Source organism: Mixophyes fleayi, chromosome 5 (assembly GCF_038048845.1).
Source record: "Mixophyes fleayi isolate aMixFle1 chromosome 5, aMixFle1.hap1, whole genome shotgun sequence".
In the NCBI taxonomy this organism is placed as follows: Eukaryota; Metazoa; Chordata; class Amphibia; order Anura; family Limnodynastidae; genus Mixophyes; species Mixophyes fleayi.
In genome coordinates this window covers 116771696-116794910 of record NC_134406.1, presented here as the reverse complement: position 1 = coordinate 116794910, position 23215 = coordinate 116771696, and the positions used below count along the sequence as shown (strand labels likewise).

Sequence of the window (23215 nt, the reverse complement as noted above, 5' to 3'; positions counted from 1 at the left end):
AGGACTAAGGGTATACTTGCAATACAGAGTTTGAATAGGAAAAGTATGGGCTTTTTATATAATTATGAACTCTGAGCAGTGGTGGAACTACCATTAGTGCAGTGGGGCCCATGGAGGTAATGGGGCCCGCTGCACAGGAAACTAGCGAGCTGTGGGTCCCGGTTCCCTCCTCCCTGCACTGGGGCTCACAGCTCGCTAGTTCTGCCTCTGAGCTACCATCTCGAAAATCCATCTCATAATAATTTGCCACTTCTCTTTATTATCTGATTCAGCAAGAGTATGTTTGTAATACTGAAAATCCATGAGCAAAAGAAAGGACTAGGCAAAATATATTGGTATTATGACAGAAGGTTCAGTCTACATACAACCTTACATGCTGTAAAAGACCGTTTGTGTTTTTTAAATTGTTTTTATATTGTTGCTTGCCTGCCTTTTCATGACTGTATTGCTTTTATTAATGTTTCTTTCCTACAGAATAATAGAAGCAGTGGGCTGCTAGCAATGTTTTTGTTTGTATGATCCATTTTCAAATTTTTGACTGGTGCTTTCATATGCAGTTCTGATACATATATTGCATTTAATTTCTGCTCCATACACAATGAGGAAATGCAATGTTAAAGAACCATTCATATGTCCTGTTTTATGAGGGGTTTTATTATTTTTGAAAGTGAAATGGACTTTTATTTATTAAGACAATCAAAAAAATTAAATGCTACCATCAAAACCATACTAATTATGCTGCTAATGCAAGTAGGCAGGGGTTAGGGAAGGCATTGTCTTTTCAATTCAGAAACCCAAGCAATATACACCTCAACGGATATTCCTAAGGTTACAATTTTACTCTACAGGAGGCCAGACATCTATATGTATTTGAAACTAAAATTCACAATTGACATGTTGTATTAGCAAATATGTAGCTTTAACATATTTAATGGAAACATATATGGAAGTTTGAAGTGTATCCTTTATGATAAAGTAATACAGCATCCGTATTAACATTAGTATAAATGCATGTGATTACCATTGCTCCAGGTGGTCCCATCATACCTGGCTCACCCTTCAAAAAAAAATAAAAGCAAGAATACAAGTATTATTAAGAGTTTATTAATATTATTTCTTAATACAAAACAAAATTTAAATGTGCTGCATTAGACTGTTTTAACTAGTTGTAAGACAGAATTGAAATGTTAGAGTGAAGAAAACACAAAACAAATGCAGAAGATATTATTTACAGGAGCTATACATGTATTGACATCACTTGTGTGTTATTTGTAATCCTACAATCAGCTGTTAACCCATGGTGGTTGATCTAAGCTGCCTGATGAATTTGTATGTGGAGATAGGACTTCGGATGTAAGTGAAAGAACTGATGAGTTGTGATTCATTAAATAGCTACTTAAAACATCTGCATCTGTAGTGTACCCAGGGGGAGCAGTGGAAGTGAATGCTCCCCCAAACACAACTGTAACTAAGATTGGCGCCTAGAGGGCCAGTCACCACATACCAACACACACCAGCAGCTTTGCAGGTTCTTGTGTTTTAGCCAGAGATCAAGATAGACACCTGAGACGGGACTATTAAGTAGCAAATATCTAGGGGCTACAATCTCCAGGAGGCCTACTGTCATGCATTGCTTTATTGTGACCGGTAGCCCAGGTAGATAGGAGTGAAGGCAGCTGATCAGAAGTACCAGGACAGAGGACATGACCCCCTGCAGTGACTGGTTGTATTAACCACTTTATGTGTATGTATACCTCACATATCAATCTACAATGCAGCACTCTACATGGCTTTATAACATAATGCACTATTGTCACTGCACTGCACTATTTGTATGTATGTACAACTCTGGTTATAAACTATATACCACATGTATGGAAGTACCGTAACACTGGGTATATTAATAACTTATTTTCTGATGAGTTAATTACATGGATTTTATAAAGACCGTTGTTAAACCATGTATTTTTGTAACATTGGGACATTGGCTAAATTATTGCTGCATATGTCAGCTATTTTATGTATGTATTGTAACAAAAGGAGGCATTTAGCTGGCAATATGCAGAGAAAGCAGGGAAGTAGAGTAAAACATTTGTGCAGTAATGCACCTAGATTGAATGTAAAGACCTATGTATGAAAAGTAATAGTTTAAATTTGGTTTAACTTACATGACTTGAAATCCTTCCTCTCAGCAAACAGACAGGGTGTGTCTGTTTGAATTACAGAGCCAGTGATGGGCGTTTCCTTTTAAAGAGAAGGTGGGTGTGTCACCTGTCCATCAAGCTAAGGCTGGAGGAGGAGTATCAGGTATAAAAGCTTGTTTATATCATTTGTGCACTGAGACCAACGCTGGGGAAGCTGGCTGGTCTTGAGAGAGCTGAGCTATGTCTAGCTAGTATTTAGGGTCTCCAAGTATTGCTGTGAAATCTGTACGGTGTCAAAACATTTACCATCCTGACAATAAAACTACATAAAAAGGAAGAAGTTGTTCGCGTGTGCTTCAGCAGTAGCGGGCTCTCGCCACAAGTGGTGTCAGGAGTGGGATACTCCGGGTAGCAAGTTTCCGCTACCCAACCCGCGCAGACGTGAACAGCAGCAAGCTCAGATGAAACGAGTTGCCAAGGCACATGTGGAAAACACAAGGCTCTTAAGAGAAGAGTTAAGCCAGGTGAGACATGACAGAAATGAACCACTTGGTCCTGTTCTCCAGAAAATGTCGCCAGGTGATGACATAGAAGCATATCTGTTGTCCTTTGAGAGACTTGCAAAAGGGGCAAAATGGCCTCCTAAAGATTGGGCTGAGAGGCTGGCGCCATATCTGATTGAAGCTCAGCAAGCTTATATGGATCTAGATGAGGAACGGGCCTCTGACTATCTGTGCCTAAAGTTTGAGATATTGGCTCACATTGGAGTTTCCGGGCCAGGCCGAGCCCAGCGCTATCACCAATGGCGCTATGTTAAAGAAAAACCAGTCAGAGCGCAAGTGACTGAGCTTTCTAAAATTTTAAAGAAATGACTGCAGCCTGAGGAGAATTCGCCTTCTCGGATTATTGACGTTCTGGCGATAGATCACTGCATCCGGGGGCTGAACCGCGATTTGCAAAAGTGGGTTCTACAATTAGACCCACAAACTTATGAAGAGCTTGCCACCATGGTAGAAAGGTTTTGTGCGCTACAGCAAATGACTAAAGAACCTGCATTTGTGCCAAAGCTTCTGCCACGCCAAAAGCCAGGTTTGACAATCCTTGCTACGGACAGAGGGCCAGGTGCAAAGCCGTCTAATCTGAAGTGTTTTGAATGTGGTGAGCCAGGCCACTTTAAGGCAGAGTGTCCTAAACTACCGGAACCCATGGACTGTTCCGTGGCACATATTGGGCCTGCTTTTCCAAGCTGTTTTACCATGAGTCCCACATCAGGAAGTCCTTGTTTGTTCCGGGTGACTGTGCTAATCAACCAGAACCTTGTTCTGGCCTTGGTTGACTCGGGGAGTGAACTCTCATTGGTTTCCAGCTCTGCCTTACCCGAAACCATAACTTCTCGGTTGCCCAAGGTGAAGGTTCTTTGCGTACATGGCACGACAGAGGAGTATGAAAGAACAATATTACCAGTCACACTCAAAGACAAAACTGTTATGGTGGTAGCTGCCATAGCAGCTAAACTCCCATATCCACTCATTTTGGGGCGAGACTTCCCACTGTTTAATGATGTCCTCGGTGACGCATCCGGCCAGACATGCCGGCAACTGATGCAACGGTTGGAAGCCCGGTCTTAAAGGAACCGCCTAAAGATCCACAACATCTGGACATCGATCTTTGGAAACCGCCAAACCGGAATACCATCCTGGGAGTCACAGCAGGAGTTCCACAAAAGCATCCACCTGCGGGGAAACATGGACAGTCCAAACTAGCATTGGTCGGTGATGTCGCAGATGAGCCCACCCCGCCTGTCAGTGAGGATACGGACTGGTCCGTAATACCAATTTTGTTTCCTCTGCAGGACTTTGCTCGAGACCAACTTAATGATGCCACTTTGGAACATGCCTTTAAAAGTGTGACTGAGGTAAATTGTGTAGCGAAAGCCGCCCAGCCTGCAGAAGGTATACCATATTTTATTGTTAAAAAATAATTTCCTGTATAGAGTTGCTAATGTGCAGGGGGAAAAAGTAGAACAATTAATGGTTCCTCAGGTCCATGTACCCCTAGTGTTAAAAGCAGTACACACACATGTCTGTGGGGGACACCTAGGGGAGGATAAAACACGGGAACGAGTTCTGCTTAGGTTTTACTGACCCGGTGTACACATGGCAGTGAAAAAGTATTGCCGGTCCTGTCCCATTTGTCAGAGAACCTGTCCCAAACCTATGTACAGGGCACCTCTCATTCCTATACCAATAGTACAAGTTCTCTTTGAATGGATAGCCATGGACCTTGTGGGGCCACTGGAAAAATCCGCACGTGGGCACCAATATATACTAGTGGTGCTTGACTATGCAACCAGGTATCCAGAGGCAATTCCCTTACGAAACAAAAAGGCCAGCACCATAGCTAGAGAACTTGTATTGATGTTTACACGCTTGGGAATACCCAATGAAATTCTCACAGATCAGGGTACTCCATTCATGTCTAAACTGATGAAGGACATGTGCCAATTGCTAGGGGTTACGGCGCTTTACACCTCTGTATACCATCCACAAACAGATGGGTTGGTGGAACGCTTTAACCGCACATTAAAGCACATGCTCAGGAAAGCAGTGGCTCAAGAGAAAAAAGATTGGGACACTCTTATTCCCTATTTGATGTTTGCCATCCGTGAGGTACCTCAAGCTTCAACAGGGTTTAGTCCCTTTGAGCTATTGTTTGGGAGACAGCCCAGGGGTATCTTGGATATGTTAAAAGAAGGGTGGGAGCAGCAAGGTCCCAGGGAGCCAAATCTGGTACAATTTGTGTCCCAAATGTATGAGAGGCTAGGAAAGATAGGGCCCATTGTGCAGCAACATATAAAAGAGGCTCAGGAACGACAGAGGAAAAGTTATGATAAAAGTGCTGTTGTTCGATCTTTCAAGCCTGGGGACAAGGTCCTAGTCCTGGTTCCCACCCAGGAAAGCAAACTTTTCGCCCATTGGCAGGGTCCATATGAAATTCTAGAGGCTGTCGGTCCTGTCAATTACAGAGTCCGCCAGTTAGGTAGGAGAAGGGTGGAGCAAATATATCATGTTAACCTCCTTAAACCTTGGCATGATGAGGAAACCTCTCCTCAGGTCGTGAATACTGCCATTGAAAAGTCTGAAGTGCCCATAGAGCCAGCTTTGTCCATTCAGCAGAGACAACAGACTGAAGAAATGATTCGCCGGAACAGGGATGTCTTCTCTTCCATTCCTGGGCGCACTACCTTAATCGAACACGACATTGTCACTGCGCCAGGAGTCATTGTAAAGCAGAAGCCGTATTGTATTCCAGAAGCCAGACGGGTGGACGTGAGAAAGGAGGTCGAGAAGATGCTCCAGTTAGATGTGATTGAAGAGTCCACTAGTGAGTGGAATAGTCCCATTGTGCTTGTCCCGAAACCCAATGGGACAATTAGGTTCTGCAATGACTTTAGGCGCCTAAACAGTATGTCGCAGTTTGATGCATATCCAATGCCATGTGTGGATGAACTAGTGGAAAATCTTGCTGGTAGCAATTATTTGACAACCCTTGATCTAACAAAGGGTTATTGGCAAGTTCCCCTGACTTCCACCGCCAAGCCAAAGACTGCATTTTCCACCCCTGATGGTCTCTATCAATATAAAGTCCTACCCTTTGGATTGCATGGGGCACCTGCCACCTTCCAAAGGGCCATGAATAAATTGCTACGACCTCACACAGATTATGCAGCCGCTTATCTGGACGATATAGTGATTTATACCCCAGACTGGGGATCACATTTCGCCAAAGTTGAGGCGGTCTTAGCTTCAATAAGGTCAGCAGGGTTAACAGCTAACCCAGAGAAATGTGCCATAGCCATGAGAGAAGCCAAATATTTGGGGTACGTTGTTGGTCGAGGGCATGTCAAACCCCAGCTAGACAAAGTGGAGGCAGTCAAAAATTGGGCAAGACCAGAGAAAAAGTCACAGTTAAGAACCTTTTTAGGCTTCGTAGAATACTACAGGCGGTTTGTAAGCCACTTCACCACTAGAGCTGCTTCACTAACGGACATGTTAAAAAAAAAAGTTGTCCAGATAGATTAACCTGGTCTGACTCTGCAAAAACCGCCTGTTCTAATCTTCGGTTAGCTCTTTGTTCCTCCCCAGTTCTACAAGCACCGGATTTTACCCGGAGGTTCTTCCTCCAAACTGATGCTTCTGGTGTTGGCTTAGGTGCAGTCCTGTCACAGGAGAAGAATGGAGTAGAAAATCCTGTCCTGTACCTAAGCCGTAAGTTGCTTCCAAGGGAACAAAAATATGCCACTGTGGAGAAAGAATGTCTCGCCATAAAGTGGGCTACAGAAGCTCTGCGCTATTATCTCCTAGGCAGAGAGTTCACCTTAATAACAGACCATGCACCATTGAGATGGATGCAGAACAACCGTGAGGTAAATGCCAAGGTAGCCCGCTGGTTCTTGGCACTGCAACCTTTCAAGTTCTCAGTAGAACATAGACCCGGGATTCTACACAAAAATGCAGATGCATTGTCACGAAAATATGCGCTCCTCGCGAAGTCCACGTCCCCTTACTTGGAGACGCTAGGGGGAGGGATATGTAACAAAAGGAGTCATTTAGCTGGCAATATGCAGAGAAAGCAGGGAAGTAGAGTAAAGCATTTGTGCAGTAATGCACCTAGATTGAATGTAAAGACCTATGTATGAAAAGCAATAGTTTAAATTTGGTTTAACTTACATGACTTGAAATCCTTCCTCTCAGCAAACAGACAGGGTGTGTCTGTTTGAATTACAGAGCCAGTGATGGGCGTTTCCTTTTAAAGAGAAGGTGGGTGTGTCACCTGTCCATCAAGCTAAGGCTGGAGGAGGAGTATCAGGTATAAAAGCTTGTTTATATCATTTGTGCACAGAGATCAACGCTGGGTAAGCTGGCTTGTCTTGAGAGAGCTGAGCTATGTCTAGCTAGCGTTTAGGGTCTCCAAGTATTGCTGTGAAATCTGTACGGTGTCAAAACATTTACCATCCTGGCAATAAAACTACATAAAAAGGAAGAAGTTGTTCGCATGTGCTTCAGCAGTAGCGGGCTCTTGCCACAGTATATATATATATATATATATATATATATATATATATATATATATATTTTTTGTTTTGTTTTGTTTTTGTTATATATCCAGACACATCTGTACTTTTAAATATTGTACCTGTGTACTAGCAATGTTGTAGCAAAATCTCCTTAGTAAGTTTCAACTAGATCATTGCGTCGTGACCTCTACTTATACCTGGTTAATTTATTTTAAGTAATTGTAGTGGTCTAGGAATTCACTTTCTCATCAATTCTTTAATACCTATTTTGACATAATCCATGTCGGTATACTACATATGTTCTTATTTATCCCTACTGTGTAGCCGTGTTGTTTTATTTACAAAACATTGTCTTATTTTCCTGCCATTCCTCCTCATATACATTTCTTCCTACTATTGCTAAAAATAAGCAATAGCTTACATGCATATAGTTTGTTTTTGTAACGTCACCTTGTTCTATTGTTCTCTCCACTTGTCTTATGTACCTTGTGTCTGCTATGATCTGCCAGAGGACCCATAGAGCACGGTAGATGGCACTACCTAAGTTGGTGCATTCTGCACTGTGTGCCACAAAAAACTAAGCATTTCTGGTAATAGGTCCGCAGGGTGTAGCATTTGTCAAGTTCTTAGATGTTATGTAATTGTGCATTGTGTATATATGTACCACATATAATTAAAATGGTGTGTAGTATGCTGCTAATGACTATAAATGCAGATTGAGGAGAGGTTTGAAACGCAACGTCCGCCATAATTGGTTGGTTGCACTTCTCAACCCAGACGTAGTCGTTTTATATTGCACTATTCAAAACAACTTGCGCCTAATTTTTACCCTTTGCTCCCCCTCACTTCAAAACCTGGCTACGCCACTGATGCAAGTGAGTTTGTATAGTAGTTTCTTATATTTCATTGGAATTATGTGTAAGATGCCTTGGAGTTCTCCATCTAATAGACAGGAAAAAAAAAAAAGGAGAGAAACTAGCTGCAGGTAACAATCTAACTCGACATGCTGTAGCTAGATGTGCTCGCCTCCACACAGCTGCTGCAGTATGAGAAAACAGTCGGAAGTGCAAAGACTCGTCAAACTTTCATAGAATGCAAACTTTCATAGATTCAATGGGCATGATGTAAATATATAGAAAATGAACTATTTAATACAGCTAATCCAATCTGTGAAAAACCTATATAATAGATAAAATAAACAAGTGGTAAAATAAGTATTTATCCATTCACGATTATAACAAGAAAAGAACATTCACCACTTCATATTAAAACCATCATAATAAAAATTAAAGACATATGTTAAAAAGTTTAAGACATGAAGGTCTATTTAGATCTGGGTCCGATATGTGAACAACTAATCCAGACAGAGGATTTTGTAGAATCAAAACACTCTTTCAATTACTGTCTCCTGGCCATTCCTTTGATATTATATTGCATACCGGCATTTGGAATTAGGTTAAAGGTCCAGACAGCATAAAGTGATATCAGTTTAGAGCTCTGAACTGACTCCTGTGTTATTGTAACAGGTGACCGAGGTTACAACCCTAAAGTCACCTGACCCTCTTCATCCAGTGTGGAAACTACTATGGGGTGGGCTGTAGTACTACATACTGGTATAGTTTTTATTGTGATGGTTTTAATATGTAGTGTTGAATGTTTTGTTCTTGTTATAATTATGAATAATGTAATATTTATTATAATACATATTTTATCTATTACCTATGTTTTTCACTGGTACCAGCATGTGAAGTCTGCTTGACATATGTAATTAGATGCAAGGACTTAAATAAAAGGCAGCTGGTTGCTTTTTAAAACTCTCTACTATGGGATATATTTATTAAATGTCAAAAAGGCCTCTCTCTGGTGAAAACAATTGAGGGTGATACTGTATTGGTGAGTGGTGTCGACAATATTTCCCTGCATCAAGCAGCTGAAGACTTTCGAAGATTTTTAATAAATTGGCACGTATATAAGTAACTGGAAATACAATGATCATATGATTAATTCTCATTAATTCTCATAAAATATTCTTTTCTTTTTAAAATCTTTTATGCAAGAGACACTTTAAGAAGCTAATTAATTGCTGAAGTTGGCAAATTGCTAACATGCTACCTAAACTAGATCAATATGTTTAATATGGCTCTCTTACTTCCCTATAAGTGCATGTCTAATGTGAGTTTTGGCACAAGTAAACAACAGTGCATTTAACTATTCCACCACCATCATGATATCAAACTTTTCCTCCTGGTTATAAAGCTAAACTTCACCTTTTCTCCTCGAGCTTCGGACAACTTCATCATTAAAGAGCCATCAGCTGCAATGATTGCTCCCGGTTCTCCCTTTTCACCCTGAAACAAAAAATACTCGACCATTTATGCACTGCAGAGAAAATTACAAACTGCATTACAGATACAATGAAAATTATAAAAAAAAATTTGTTTGTTTGTTTTTTGGTTTTCTTTTCCACAAAACAAGTTATTACAAACATTTTGTTTTAAGAGTTTTAAGAGTGGATTGACCTATGAGAGAATGAAAAAAAAATGTAAATTAAACTAGAAGGTTGATCCAATCCACCTATGAACAATAAAGAACTCTACTACTGTGGAACTCCATATCGTTGTTAGAAAATGATAACTTATTTTTACAAAAGGTATGGACTTGTGTCAAGGTTTCAGAATGAAAAGAAAAAATCTCACTAAATTAGAAACACACAACCTATTCATTTGTATTCCCCAAACTCTTATTGATTATTGTTGTTGAGTGACGCACTTTTAATGAAGTTTCATTATCACAGATTGATATTTTTCAGAGGCCGTTGCCAGCAGATGATTACAATTCTTAGGTCGACTACTTACTGGCAATAACCAGCAATTGCAGTCGAAGGGATGCAAATGGAGCAAGCAGCATTAGAAAAAAATGGCAACACGATGTAAGTGCTAATGGGTATGGGAACATTGGGACAAATGGACTCTAGTATTAAATAAAACTTTCACTTTGCTTTTTTTAACAGGCTAATAGGCTATTAGGGTGAAACAGAATAGGACATTATACCTCCATGCCGAATAACTGAATATTTCTGTTTTGTGGTCTTCGCCATGCTTTTAACTGAGTTTCAGTAAGTAAAATGTGATTATCAGTTCTCCCATAGGGTGATAGTTAATGTATAAAAATATGCACCAAGAACCAGATAAAATAAAGAGAAAATATTCCACATGGATCACAATTTGAACTCTGATTGGTAGTGTACAAGGAACCTGTTTGTAGGAACTTAGCAACAGCAACTATTATTTCCTGCACAAATAGGATTTGTTCAGTTATAACCTTAAATTATATTTACAAACAGTATAAATAATGACAATGTGTTCTTGTGTTTTGTTTATAGTCTAATTCAAAAGCAGGTTCTACACTTTTATGAAAAGTAAAAATCTGTTAGTAGTGTGCATTTTACAGGTTAAAAATGCCTAGGCATCTCCTAGAATACCTGCACTGTTTTAGCCAATGTTTAAAAAAAGATATATTCTATGAAAAACAAGAATGATACATGAACCCTCTGAATCCGCACTAAAGCCCCTTCCCAACCACTGAACATACTAAAAGACAGATTCTGTGTAACCATGTGTCATTTTCAAATAAAATCACATTTGAAAAATAAAATCAGAGTTTACCTGAGTGTTTGGAAGGCTATATTAGCCCCAAACCCAAATCTACCTTAACTTTAACCCTCTACCCCAAGCTACCTCTGTCTGACTCTAACCCCAAACCCCAAGTAAAACCCTTAACTCCTACCTTAATGATTTTGGTCTGGAACATGTAGGGTAGATCTCCCTTTCTTTCCCCTATTTCTCTTTTTATTGCTGAAAACATTTATACCCTACATTCTCTTCAGTCACATAGCACACAGCTCAGTTTCATCAGCTACAGCGCATCATGCAATACAGTACAAACCACATTATACACTTGTGGCCTAGAGTTGTTCTGGAAAACTAAATGAAGATTTCCACCATTATATATTTTCAATGTAGTCTTCAACTCAACTCCCCCAGGTATCAGATCAGCATGGGTCCAATGCACAGGATATTTTCACCCCATACCCAGCATATTTCAAAAAGCTAATTATTTGTCACCTATGGTTTATATATAAAAGATAGGCTATACAAAATTGACCAAACAAAGTAATAAATGTTAAGGTTACTTTATCATTTAACTTTTATTCGATTATTAAATATTTCTGCATTTAGCTCTGCTGATACAGGATATCATTCAACTGCTGTTCTATTGTGTTTAATGATTGATACTCCTAGGTGGTGGCTCCTGTGTAAGCAAGCATTACATTGTCCTGCAATTTCTGAAAGTATATTCATTTCTCTAAACCAGCACTAAAAATCTATAAAATACTGTGTACGAGGTTAAATAAAACAGCAGGATTTATGCCGCAATGTGTGTATTGTATGTGGTAATCCTTTTATGATACTTATATGTGGCCTAAGAAGGTTGTTTTAAGTACATGTAATTACCAACTCTCTCTGAAATTTAGGCAATTCCTGTTTTTATTTAAATGTCTTCTAGACTCTTTGTCACTAACATTGTCCCTTTTTAAGAATATTTATCTATTTTTGTCTTTTCCCCAGAATCTGTCCCGAGTTTGCATGTATGGAAATCTTGATGGTAATATTTATCTGAATGTCGCCAATCACACTGACGACATTGTCCACCTGTCTACGAACTGCAAGTGTCAGCGTTTATCCTGACAACATTTTCATGTCGGCAGGTTAAGTGCCGACATTTGCAGGGTCAGAAAAATGACTGCCACTGTTCTAATGCATTCATTGGCTAAAGGTTGTTCTAACTCCTCTGATTTCACCTTCTGCACATATGTTTGTTCCCATGTTTGGAAGAATGAAGGCAATATGTGCTCTGGCCATAATCAAATACACCTTAAATCATTTCACAAGCTCACAAGTAAATAAAGAATATATTTAAGGTATTTAAGGTATTTTAAGTATGGTCATTTTATATCATCAAGTAAAATGGTGGTGTCCTATCTTCAATAACACAGAACAATGAAACATTGCAACAAGTCACCACTGTTCTCAAAAGTTCATACCCCAATTGCCTAGCTTCCCAAACAGGTTTCAGATAAAACCATGTTGTAATGCAAGGGGTGCAAAGTAGTTTATTATTTTGCACACAAGTTAAATACTGGCTGTTTTGTCATGTAACACACAAATACTTTATAGCTTTATTTTTACAGTGAAATTTAAAGTTGATCTAGGACATGCCCTACCCAAACTATAAATCTGTCCCCACATTTTAAATTGACCTTCCCCTCCAACACAACATGGTTTTGCCTAGGTGCAAAGTTACTCCATTTTTATGCTTTGCTCTCCTTAATGACTCAGGTCCTATATGGACAAAAGTATTCGGATGCTTGACCATTACGCTAACAGGTACTGTAATGATATTTTATTTAAATACATATACTTTAATATGGAGTTGGTCCCCCTTTTGCCAAGATAACAGCTTCCACTCTTTTTGGAAGGCTTTCCACAAGATGTTGGGAGTGTTTCTGTGCGAAATTGTGCCTATTCATTCTGTAGAGCATTTATGAGGTCAGGTACTGATGTTGGACGAGAAGGCCTGACTTGCAATCTCCGTTCCAGTTCATCCCAAAGGTGTTTGATGGGGTTGAAATCAGGGCTCTGTGCGGGCCAGTCAGGTTGTTCCACACCGAACTCATCAAACCATGTCTTTGTAGTCCTTGCTTTGGGCACATTCATGTTGGAATAGAAAAGGGCCTTCCCAAAACTGTTGCCACAAAGTTGGAAGTATAGCATTGTTCAAAATGACTTGGTATGCTGAAGCATTAAGATTGCCCTTCAATGGAGATAAGGGGCCTAGCCCAAACCCTAACAAACAGCCCCATACCATTATCCCTCCTCCACCAACTTCACAGTTGTAATAATGCAGTCAGGCAGGTAATGTCTCCCGGCATCCGCCAAGCTCAGAATCGCCCATCTGACTGCCAAACAGAGAAGCGCGATTCGTCACTCCACAGAACACGTTTCCACTGCTCCACAGTCCAGGGTTGGTGTACTTTTTTGTCCATATTGAGCAGGTTTGAAAGTGGTATCCCACCTTATAGCTGGGACAAATGTTTTAATATAGTACTCACAAAGGCATATAATACAGAGACATTCTAACACTTGTTTAAAGGAAACAATAACAAATGGGGTTATTTCCTAACAGTATAGCTGTGCAGTAACCCATAGTAACCAATCATCAATTAGCTTTGATTGATCTAGTGCAAGATGCTTTATAAGCAAAAAAGTCTGATTGGCCACCTGGTTAGTAAGTTTAACGACTTGTTTAGCAACTAGCTTGTTCAAAATCTCATCTCGTCTGAGTTTGTCTAGCTGAATAAAAAAAAGGGTGTTCCTATGCAGTGCTAAAAAATATCAGCTGACGAAGCCAAGCAAACGTGATACTATTTTCAATGATAGCTTGGCCACTGCTCTTTAATATATACACAGCAACATCCCTGCTCTAACTATGATTATGTAGCAGGCTAATTTCTGGAGGGCATCAAAACACTTATCAAAAGTAAAGAGTAAAGCTGGGTACACACTACAGAAATTACTGCAGATGCGATTTCTGTAAGGAATTTACCAACAACTGAAAGTCCCAATGAGCATGCAAATTTAAGTGTACACACCTACATGATTTATCTTCAGATCTATGCTCTTTCATAACCATGTGCACACTCTATAGAGATCTGCCTATACTATTCCGGTAATCCTCTTTTGTCATAAGGGATGTCTGTACTTACTTCTCCACTTTTTTTTTTAAATCTTAGTATCTACCTTGGTTCCATGGAATCCAGGAAGGCCGATATCCCCTTTTGGTCCACTTGGTCCCTTGGAGACAAGAAAAAGAAAAACATTAGACAAATATAGCATTATTCATTACTTCAGTGTAAAGAGGCAATTAATGTGTGTGCTCCTCTAAATACTAAAACACACATATAAAATGTTCAGTATGGCAACATATATTTCAATAATAATAACAGTTGTTCATCTCTAATGAAAAGCTAAGTGCCAGTCCACCAATATTGATCCATCACTGGTGATCTTCTACTCAAAATCTTCATCATAAATCTTTAAGACTTTCTCTGCTGGCCACAAGGGTTTAGTTTGTTGTTAATGTCAATTTTAGAGACTAACAAATCATGGCAGGCCATCACCCCAGGAGCGATAATGAACAGCATTAATAGGCTGATAAATATCCTACACTATGATCTACTTACTAAAGTATAGTTTGTGCATTACTGATTTCTTCTGAAGCCAATACAAGACATTCCTGCACCAAATGCACAAATGTGTCTCTAGTCTGACTGCACCTTTATTTCTGAGCAGTGAATTTCCATTATGTTACAGACATGAATGATTTCAATTGGCAAAGCCCTAAATAACAGAATCCAGTTTACCAACTCACTTCATTAAAATTACATTGTGATAGAGTAATAATACACTACAATAAACAGCACATTCTGGGTACCTTTAAAGACATAGATATTGCATACTCCTTTAAAGGAAATAATTATCAACATACAGTATTCAATATCAATGACTTGAACAGTAATAGAATATCCAGTTGACATTCTGGAAAACAATAATACTGTCACAGCTTTAGCAGGTCTAGCATTGGTATACTTACACGTGGTCCAGACTGTAGCATTATGTCAGAAATATTTAACAATCCATCTGTGTCGTTTAGTAGTAACTAATCAGAAATAAGAACAGTCAATGGAAATGCTTTTTTTTACAACATGAAAAACATATTATTAGCTTAATAGTGGTTCCTTTCAAGATTTGCTCTCTTCTCCAGAAAGAAGTTCTTAAATATGGTATGATGAACAAAATGTTGCACAAATACTATCACAGGAATAATTGTTACTAGTAATTTCCACTATAGCTTACATAAGATTTGTGTATGCCATTATTCAAACTCATAAAGCTCCTTTGACTTTATCTCATTAGTACAAGATGCATCGTATCATGACTACTATAGTGTACAACCTGAACAGTTATGTCATCTAAACCATACCTGAACATTTGTGAATCCCTCTTTTCCTAATTACATTTACATGTAACCAGTATGTCAGCACATCTTTGCCCTTCATACCTTACCAAGTAAGAAAGCATGTTTTTCCATCTCCATATTTATGTGGCTTGCTATTGCTGATTTGCTCTTCACTAACCTGTGCATAACATAATATATTTTTCTATTTGCCAACTTTCCACTTTTATACCATAAACCAGGGGTGGGGAACATCCGGCGACCAGGCCGTTTAAGGCTCGCGACATCAATTGTTCTGGCCCTCTGCCATCCCCTGCTTCTCCGCTCATATTAAAAAACATATTAAATAAAAATTAAATAAAAATAAAACCTATGTGAGAGCCCAGACTGGGACACTCCTTCACGTCATCACACCCGACAATTGCAGTGCAGATCGCCCAGGGGCCAGCCACAAGAAGAAGAGAAGAAGAAAAAAGGCAATAGAAAGGTAAGTGAAAGGGAGAAAAAGCAGGATGAAGAGCACAGTATGATAGAGGGGAGACAGATAAAGGAGAAAAAAAAGCAGGATGAAGGGCGCAGTATGATAGAGGGGAGACAGATAAAGAAGAGAAAAAGCAGGATGAAGTTGATTATTTTTAAGTGGATAATTTTGTTTGGCTCCTGAATGATGTTATAAATATCCAAATGGCCCTTGGCAGAAAAAAGGTTCCCCACCCCCGCCATAGACCACAACCATAAACCACAAACATCTGACTGGGTCATCATCTCTTTACTTATCCATGTCATATAAATTTATATTCTACCTGATCTATTGTTATCATATATTTTTCCCTTTTGTCCGCAATGCATCATGATACATTCTCATCATATGTTTTCTTCTGCCACTTTATCACCTATTACAACTTTTCCTGGACGTAAAGATCATAGTTTGTATTATCTGAAATGTGTTTTCACCAAGACTAAAAATGACCTCTCTTCCTCATCCTGGGAGTCTTCAACATTCTGATTTATGATCCTACTAACCCAAGGGCCTACAAACTTATCTCCCTCTGGTCCTCATTTGGTATCTTTCAATGGTCCTCCTCACCCTCCCACAACAGTGGCAACTCCCTTGTTGTGGTCTTTTTCCACCTCTGTGGTGTCTTTGAATTCAAAAACTCTCCCTCCCCCCCCCCCTTTCCAAAGGCCACTGTCAATAAAAGCAACTCCTCTTGGATGTGTCAGCACTTTCTTAAGCTGAACATGTCTAAAATGGAAATCACTGCTTTCACCTATTCTCCTCCCCCTCTCTGTTGAGAATACCACCCTCTCCTCTCTACCTCAAGTCCATTGCTTGGGTGTCATCCTCAACGCCTCCATCTCCTTCACCCTCCACATTCAGTCTCTTTCCCAAGCCTGCTATTTCCACCTTTGCAATATCTCTAAGATGAGGCCCTTTCTCACCCAACTAAAATTCTCATCCATTCACTCGCTATCTTTTGCACTGATTAATGCAACCATCTCCTCTAGTGTCTACTTTTACCTGTCTCTCCTGACTTCTGCTGCCCAACTCATTTTAACTCTGCCACTCACTACACTGGCTCCCTCTCTGCTTCAGAATCCAATTTAATTCCTTCCCCTCACCTACAATGCCCTCAACCACTGCTCCTGCCCAACCTTATTTCCACACACACTTCCTCCCGCTCGCTCCACTCTGCCAATGACTTCCTCTTCACCTACTCACTGCCTCTTACTCTTCCCATTGCCCCATCTGAATCTCTTCTGCACTGCTTCAAACCTCTGCAATGCACTTCTATGTTGAATTAGACTACCCTACCTAAGCCTTCAAATGTGCACTTAAAACTCATATTTTTATTCAAGTCTACCAGCCCTCCTCTGAACCCTGCTGCTCTCGCATCCCCAGCTCTACTCCCCACTCGGTTTCACATTTTCTGTGTTTACCCATTGCATCTACAATATAAGCTCTCTTGAGCAGGGCCCTCTATCCTAGTGTTTTCCTTAAATAATGATATACTTTTGTGGGTGATATTTGTTTAAATTCTGTAATTTTTTTTATAACATTATGTCATTTTGTTGTGGAACCCCTGTGGCAATATATTAATAAAAAATAATAGTGACAAACAATATTAATAAGATACAGAATAGCTCATGGTTTTGCTGTAACAGCATTCATCTTAACATAACCTGTTCCCATAGTAAAAAAATAAAAAAATTAAATTAAAAAATAAACTTTTTTAATTTGATTTCTGTACACAAAATACATAAATAACTTATAGCAATATACAAACTAGTTTTGCTCTGCTTTTGTTGCATGCAAATAAGAAAAAAACAAATGCTTCTTACATCTTGGAGTGTCACTAGTGGCCCAGGAAGACCAGGGGGGCCACGAGGGCCGATAATATTTTGGCCATCCTGTCCTCTCTCACCCTGTGTAAAGTAAAGTTAATATTAATACACAGCAACAATTTAAAATTGACATCACTTTGTAACTTTACAATAAAATATGGGTTACTTTTCATTTTTTTCCACTTTAACTATTTTGCAGCTAACATTCTTTTCTGCTAGAAACAGTTTCTACTTTAAAAGTATGTAAGAAACATTGAAAATGTTGACAAATTGGGAATAAGTAATTTCATTTACTGCAATACTAATTTTGATAAATATATGGTGGTAGGTCATTTTCATTAAGCATGCTCCAGTTTACCTTAAAAGGGGGAAAAATTCTTCCTGACACCATACATGGAAACAAGATAAATACCCTGGATCCTGCCTGACATTTCTATTTCTGTTGATAACATGACAATAAATCCCACCCCGCAAGCTCGTTGCCTAGGTGTAATCCTTGATTCACAACTGTCGTTTATTCCCCAGATCGACTCTATATCTAAATCATGTTACATACACCTAGAGAACATTTCCAGAATAAGCACATATCTGACACAAGACACCGCAAAAATATTAATTCATGCACTCATCATCTCCCGCATCGACTATTGCAATTCCCTCCTTACTGGTCTTCCCAAAGTCAGACTTGAACCCCTACAATCTATTTTGCACGCAGCGGCTAGATTGATTTTCCTTACTAACCGTTATTCCTCTGCTGAGCCACTCTGTCAATCTCTGCATTGGCTGCCTGTATTTCAACGAATCCAATATAAAATTCTTCTAAAAACATACAAGGCCATCAACAAAATTGCACCGACATACATTTCCTCACTTGTCTCAAAATATCTCCCAACTCGACACCTCCGTTCTGCACAAGATCTGTGTCTCTCTTCCACTCTCATCACATCCTCCCACTCTCGGTTACAGGACTTTTTTTTCGGGCTGCACCCACTTTGTGGAATTCCCTCCCTCGCACAGTAACACTTTCCTCTAGTCTTCAAACCTTCAAGCGTTCACTGAAAACCTACCTCTTCAGACAAGGTTTTGATATTCCTTAACCACCATATTAATTTCCCTAGATTACGCTATTACCATCCTCTACACTGCTAACGCAAGACAACAACCCTCTGACCAACATTGCAACACACAAATCCCACTCAATACTTTTACCTTTGCGTTCTAGCTGGTCCATTGTGCAATATGATGTAGCACATGCCCTTGTGTTTCCAAATGCCCAATGTCCATTGTAGATTGTAAGCTTGCGAGCAGGGTTCTCTTACCTCTCTGTCTGTATGTATTACCCAGTATTGTCTTATCAATGTTTGTTCCCAATTGTAATGCGCTACGGAATTTGCTGGCGCTATATAAATGATGATGATGATGATGAATAATCCCAACTGCTTAATTTGTTTATTATTATTATTCATTATTATTGATACTTTTGCTTACAAGACCATTTAAATTCATCCAATGATTCTACCATTACTCACACTTGTCTACTTTTGAAAACTAATTTCAAAGAGTAACATGCTTGCATCCAGTTCCAACCATGGGGCATATCTAGTGCCATCCTCTGTATACCATCACCAGATGGAACCTATGGTACTGTGTGCAATATTATTTTAATTTTACTGTATAGGTTATGGCAATCCCGCCAATAACTAAGCAGCGTGAAATTACCACCACACTGCTTGATAAATAATAAGGTCTCCCACTGAGAAGCATGGGGGCCCAATCGCTTGTGAAAACAGGGTGAATAAATAGGGTGAAAGAAAAGAAAGCTTTATTGCTGCAATTAAGGTTTTATCTCGTTGATTGGGTTTCATAAACATGCCCTACATTCTTTAACCATAGAAAATCTCTCTGTCAAGCTTAAATTAATATTTTTTTTACTTCTAATAAAATTATTAAAAAATATTTCAGGATATTAGGCAACTATGTATATAGTGCTCCCTCTTTATGAATATAGCTGCTTTTTATGATTTTTAGAAGTTGATATATGATTAAAAAACATATTTATGTAAAGCTTGAAAGCACCAGATGAAAAGCCTCAACGATAAAGAAAATTTTGAATTTACTTCCGTTAAGCTTTAATAGCAAGTATTTGGCACACCTTGATCAATTGAAGCTATTAAAGATAACACAATCTGAGCTACAAGAACATACTTTTAACCCTTTCTGCAATGATTTACACCTTTGGTGGCCACCATTACAATCACAAGGGCTGACTAAACAAGACTAAACAAAGGTGGGACCTAACGAACACTGTTTTTGAACATCTGTGATTTTTGCTGTTACTCATTGCTGAGAGTTATGTTTGGTGAGTGAATCAGCTCTTTACATGCTGTGTTATATCAACTGGTTTTTATATGTTTTTTAAGTGCATTATTGCATTGAAAAAATATTTTATTCATTTGTGTTTATCTCAAGCAAGTTATTTTGGATAAAGTAAAATCTTCCATTACATTTTAATAGAGATTCTGCCATCCGTCTCAATTTCTTCTGTCTTTCTTGTGCCAAAACTGTACCGCATGTTCAAGACGTAGTCTAACATGATTCAAGCAGTGGCATAATTCAGGGAATTGCCAGGACCCATGGCAAAATTAGGGTAGGGGTCTGGTGATGCCACTCTAGAGCAGATTGGGGCCGTCAGAGGGGGGCATAATCAGTCCCCCTTACCTCTGGGCCCTATAGCCCCCCCTGTACTTCTTCCAGCCAATTTATGCATGCCAGGATATTATTTGCTCATCTGACAGTATGTATTGCTACTCAGCTTCTTTTATGTAAGAATGCCCAAACCTCACTAATTGCATGTAATGTAATGTATTTGTACCACAATGATTATCACAGCTTAAATTGAATGTCATTAACTCAAATGTGGTCCAAGTCCTTCTGTAGGGACTTAATGTCCTGCTTTCAGTTAATATCCTTATAAAGTTTAATGCCCATTGCAAATATTTACACCTTACCTGCTCCACCTTCTAAAAGATCATAAATAAAAAAAGCAATGAAAACGTGTTGCAAAACGAATGGTGTATTGATACTATTTCATAGATACTTGAAGAATGGCTAATGCGAGACAGCCTTCAATACTCTGGACGCTGAGTCCTTCATCACCTTTGATAGCCAGTGTAATTGATGATAGATGAGAGAGTCCCATGGCAGATATACTGTAGTATGGTATTAATTACTGATGTATTCTGTAATATATATGTGCTGCAATATGCTAACCTCTACAATATTTGTAGCAGGGTCATTTTAGAAACCTCTATGAGAAATACGGTACAAAAAATAAGTGATTTCTTTATAGTGTTGAACTATGGGAATTTCTCAATATGAGAGAATGCTCAGTACACAATAAGATTTCTTTCTTAGGCACATTGTTCAAAATTATGATTAAAAATTATGTGGAAAACTCTAAATATCAAACATTGCAGACAATAGATCCCATACCTCTGTTTCTATGTGTACAATATTAATGCCCAAAAAAGATATGTAACGAACAGAATATACATTTTGACTTACCTTGTGTCCTTGATCACCCTTTTCACCTTTCTTCCCCTAAATTATGCCAGAGACAAAGAAAATCTTACATAAGTTTTATCATGAACATAAATTAGTGTGGAATGCATATGTTTAGAATTGATCTAACCCTGAGTAAAATGTCAATGAATCATAGGATGAAATGCTGGCTTGGTTAGAAAATATTAAGAGTTAGTTTTGAGTGGAGTTCACTAAGACAAGACAAAATATGTTTGGTCTATTATTACCTCCAATACAGGGGTTCTCCGTGAAAGCCTCAATAGTCTACTGCTGTGATTCTCTCTCCAACTAAGACTGAACTTTTTTTAAGTGTAACACCCCCCCTAGTGATGTTCTAGTAAAACCCTGCACTTCAGTGAATACAGGAGGGGTCACCTAGAGGGTAAGCTAGAATTTTATAAAAAGTTACATAAACTGGTTACCATGGTGATAACCCAGCCCAGCCTGTGAGACTGAGTGAGAGGAAGGAGGGGCTGTCATTAAGGGGGGATAGGAATAGAGAGAGAGAGAGAGAAAGGGACTGGGAGAGACAGAGGAGAGACAGAGGAGAGGAGAGGAGAGGAGAGATGTAGCTGGGGACCTGGGGTGGAAGCTCCCAGGCGACCCCCAGCATTGCCTGGCTGTCTGAGCGTGGTGACTGAGCCAGGGCAATGAATGTGTGCCCTGGATGAGGGGGAGAACTCCATGCCACTATAGATAACCCAAGAGAGAGGGGGACACTTCGCATGGAAGAGGTTCTGGAGTGAGGGCTGCTACAAGAGGCATGGTAGCTGTAGTGTCAGATCCTGAGGCTGAGAGTACACAGAGTGACGTGTCAGAGCACAGGAGACATCATCCCCGCAGAGGAGGGATGAGCTGCAGTTGAGAGGTACACAGAGTGTGTCAGAGCTGCATGGAGGAGAAGCTGCCTGCCTATTAGCATCCATGTGAGTGCCCTTGCAGAGGAGGGTGATCTGCAGTGAGTATGGAGTGCAAGAGACATGTAAATTATGTTATTTAACATCTGGATAACATTAAGAACTGTGCTGGAGAGAGTGAGGAGCTGTATATATTTTTCTTTATTGCTGCAACCATTATGATTATCGTGCTGGAGGAAGAGGAGTGTAAATAAAAGTTCAGTTTGTTATAGAGATGGTCTGGCGCCCAAATTATTGTGACTTTTACACTGCATTACAAAGTGACATCACCTGTGTCCCACTAACTACAGAGAAACACCTGCATGTGCAGGGACCCCCTGATCATCTACACCCATGCCCATCAGCTAGTCAGGGTTTGAGTAGGAGGTGCACTGTGTACCCTTTGCACCCCACAATACACACAGTGACAGGGGGTTACATAAGTAAAACAGTGGTTGCATGAATAGGAACTTCACAAGGCATGGAAGTAACACCACCACTGTCTGTTTGAATCAGGCAGTAGTAGGAGATTGCAGCACCAAATCTTTTGTATCATCCATCTTTGTATGGTGCATATTAAATATATCTGGTATGGGTATTTAATTTGTTTGTTTCCCTCTTTCTTGTATTCCAAGAAAATGTAAATGCAAAGCTGGCTCTCTTTACAGTGCCAGAATTCTCTACAGAAGCATGTCTCATAGAGGCTGGATAAAGGTCTCACAAGGATTACCATGGGTGCTTCTCCATCAGGTGAGTGAAATTGGCATCATGTCCATGTCACACAGTGAGGACTTAGCCGCTTACAACATCTGCCTCTGTCATATCACAGCTACCAGGGTCCCCTCCTGGTCGTCTGCAGCATTCCTGTCCCTCACATCTTCATTTGTAAACAAACACATACTGTTTGTTCTGCTGCATGGGTGTGGCCATCTTGGATGCAGTCAGGTGATCATCCCAGACCAACCAGATTCAGCAGCTGTGATCACATGAACTGTGTAGCCAATAGTTGTTTGGAACTATTTAAACCTGCTACTGAGATCTGTTTATTGCCAGAGCAACACACTTCTCTCCTGAGGATAGTTCTTGGTGCCAGG

The 23215-nt window shown here is 39.6% G+C and overlaps 1 protein-coding gene across 3 annotated transcripts in view; it reads right to left on the bottom strand.

The window, feature by feature from the left end:
• The window catches only part of COL15A1 (collagen type XV alpha 1 chain), a 481077-nt gene that overhangs the window by 84788 nt on the left and 373074 nt on the right, over nt 1-23215 (bottom strand). For all 3 annotated transcript variants that reach the window (XM_075212747.1, XM_075212748.1, XM_075212746.1), the window contains 6 exons: nt 21208-21243; nt 17641-17724; nt 14935-15000; nt 14082-14135; nt 9489-9569; nt 1022-1057 (listed from right to left, as the gene is read on the bottom strand). In XM_075212747.1, the coding sequence (XP_075068848.1) occupies nt 1022-1057; nt 9489-9569; nt 14082-14135; nt 14935-15000; nt 17641-17724; nt 21208-21243 (357 nt within the window). The remainder of the gene's footprint in view (nt 1-1021; nt 1058-9488; nt 9570-14081; nt 14136-14934; nt 15001-17640; nt 17725-21207; nt 21244-23215) is intronic.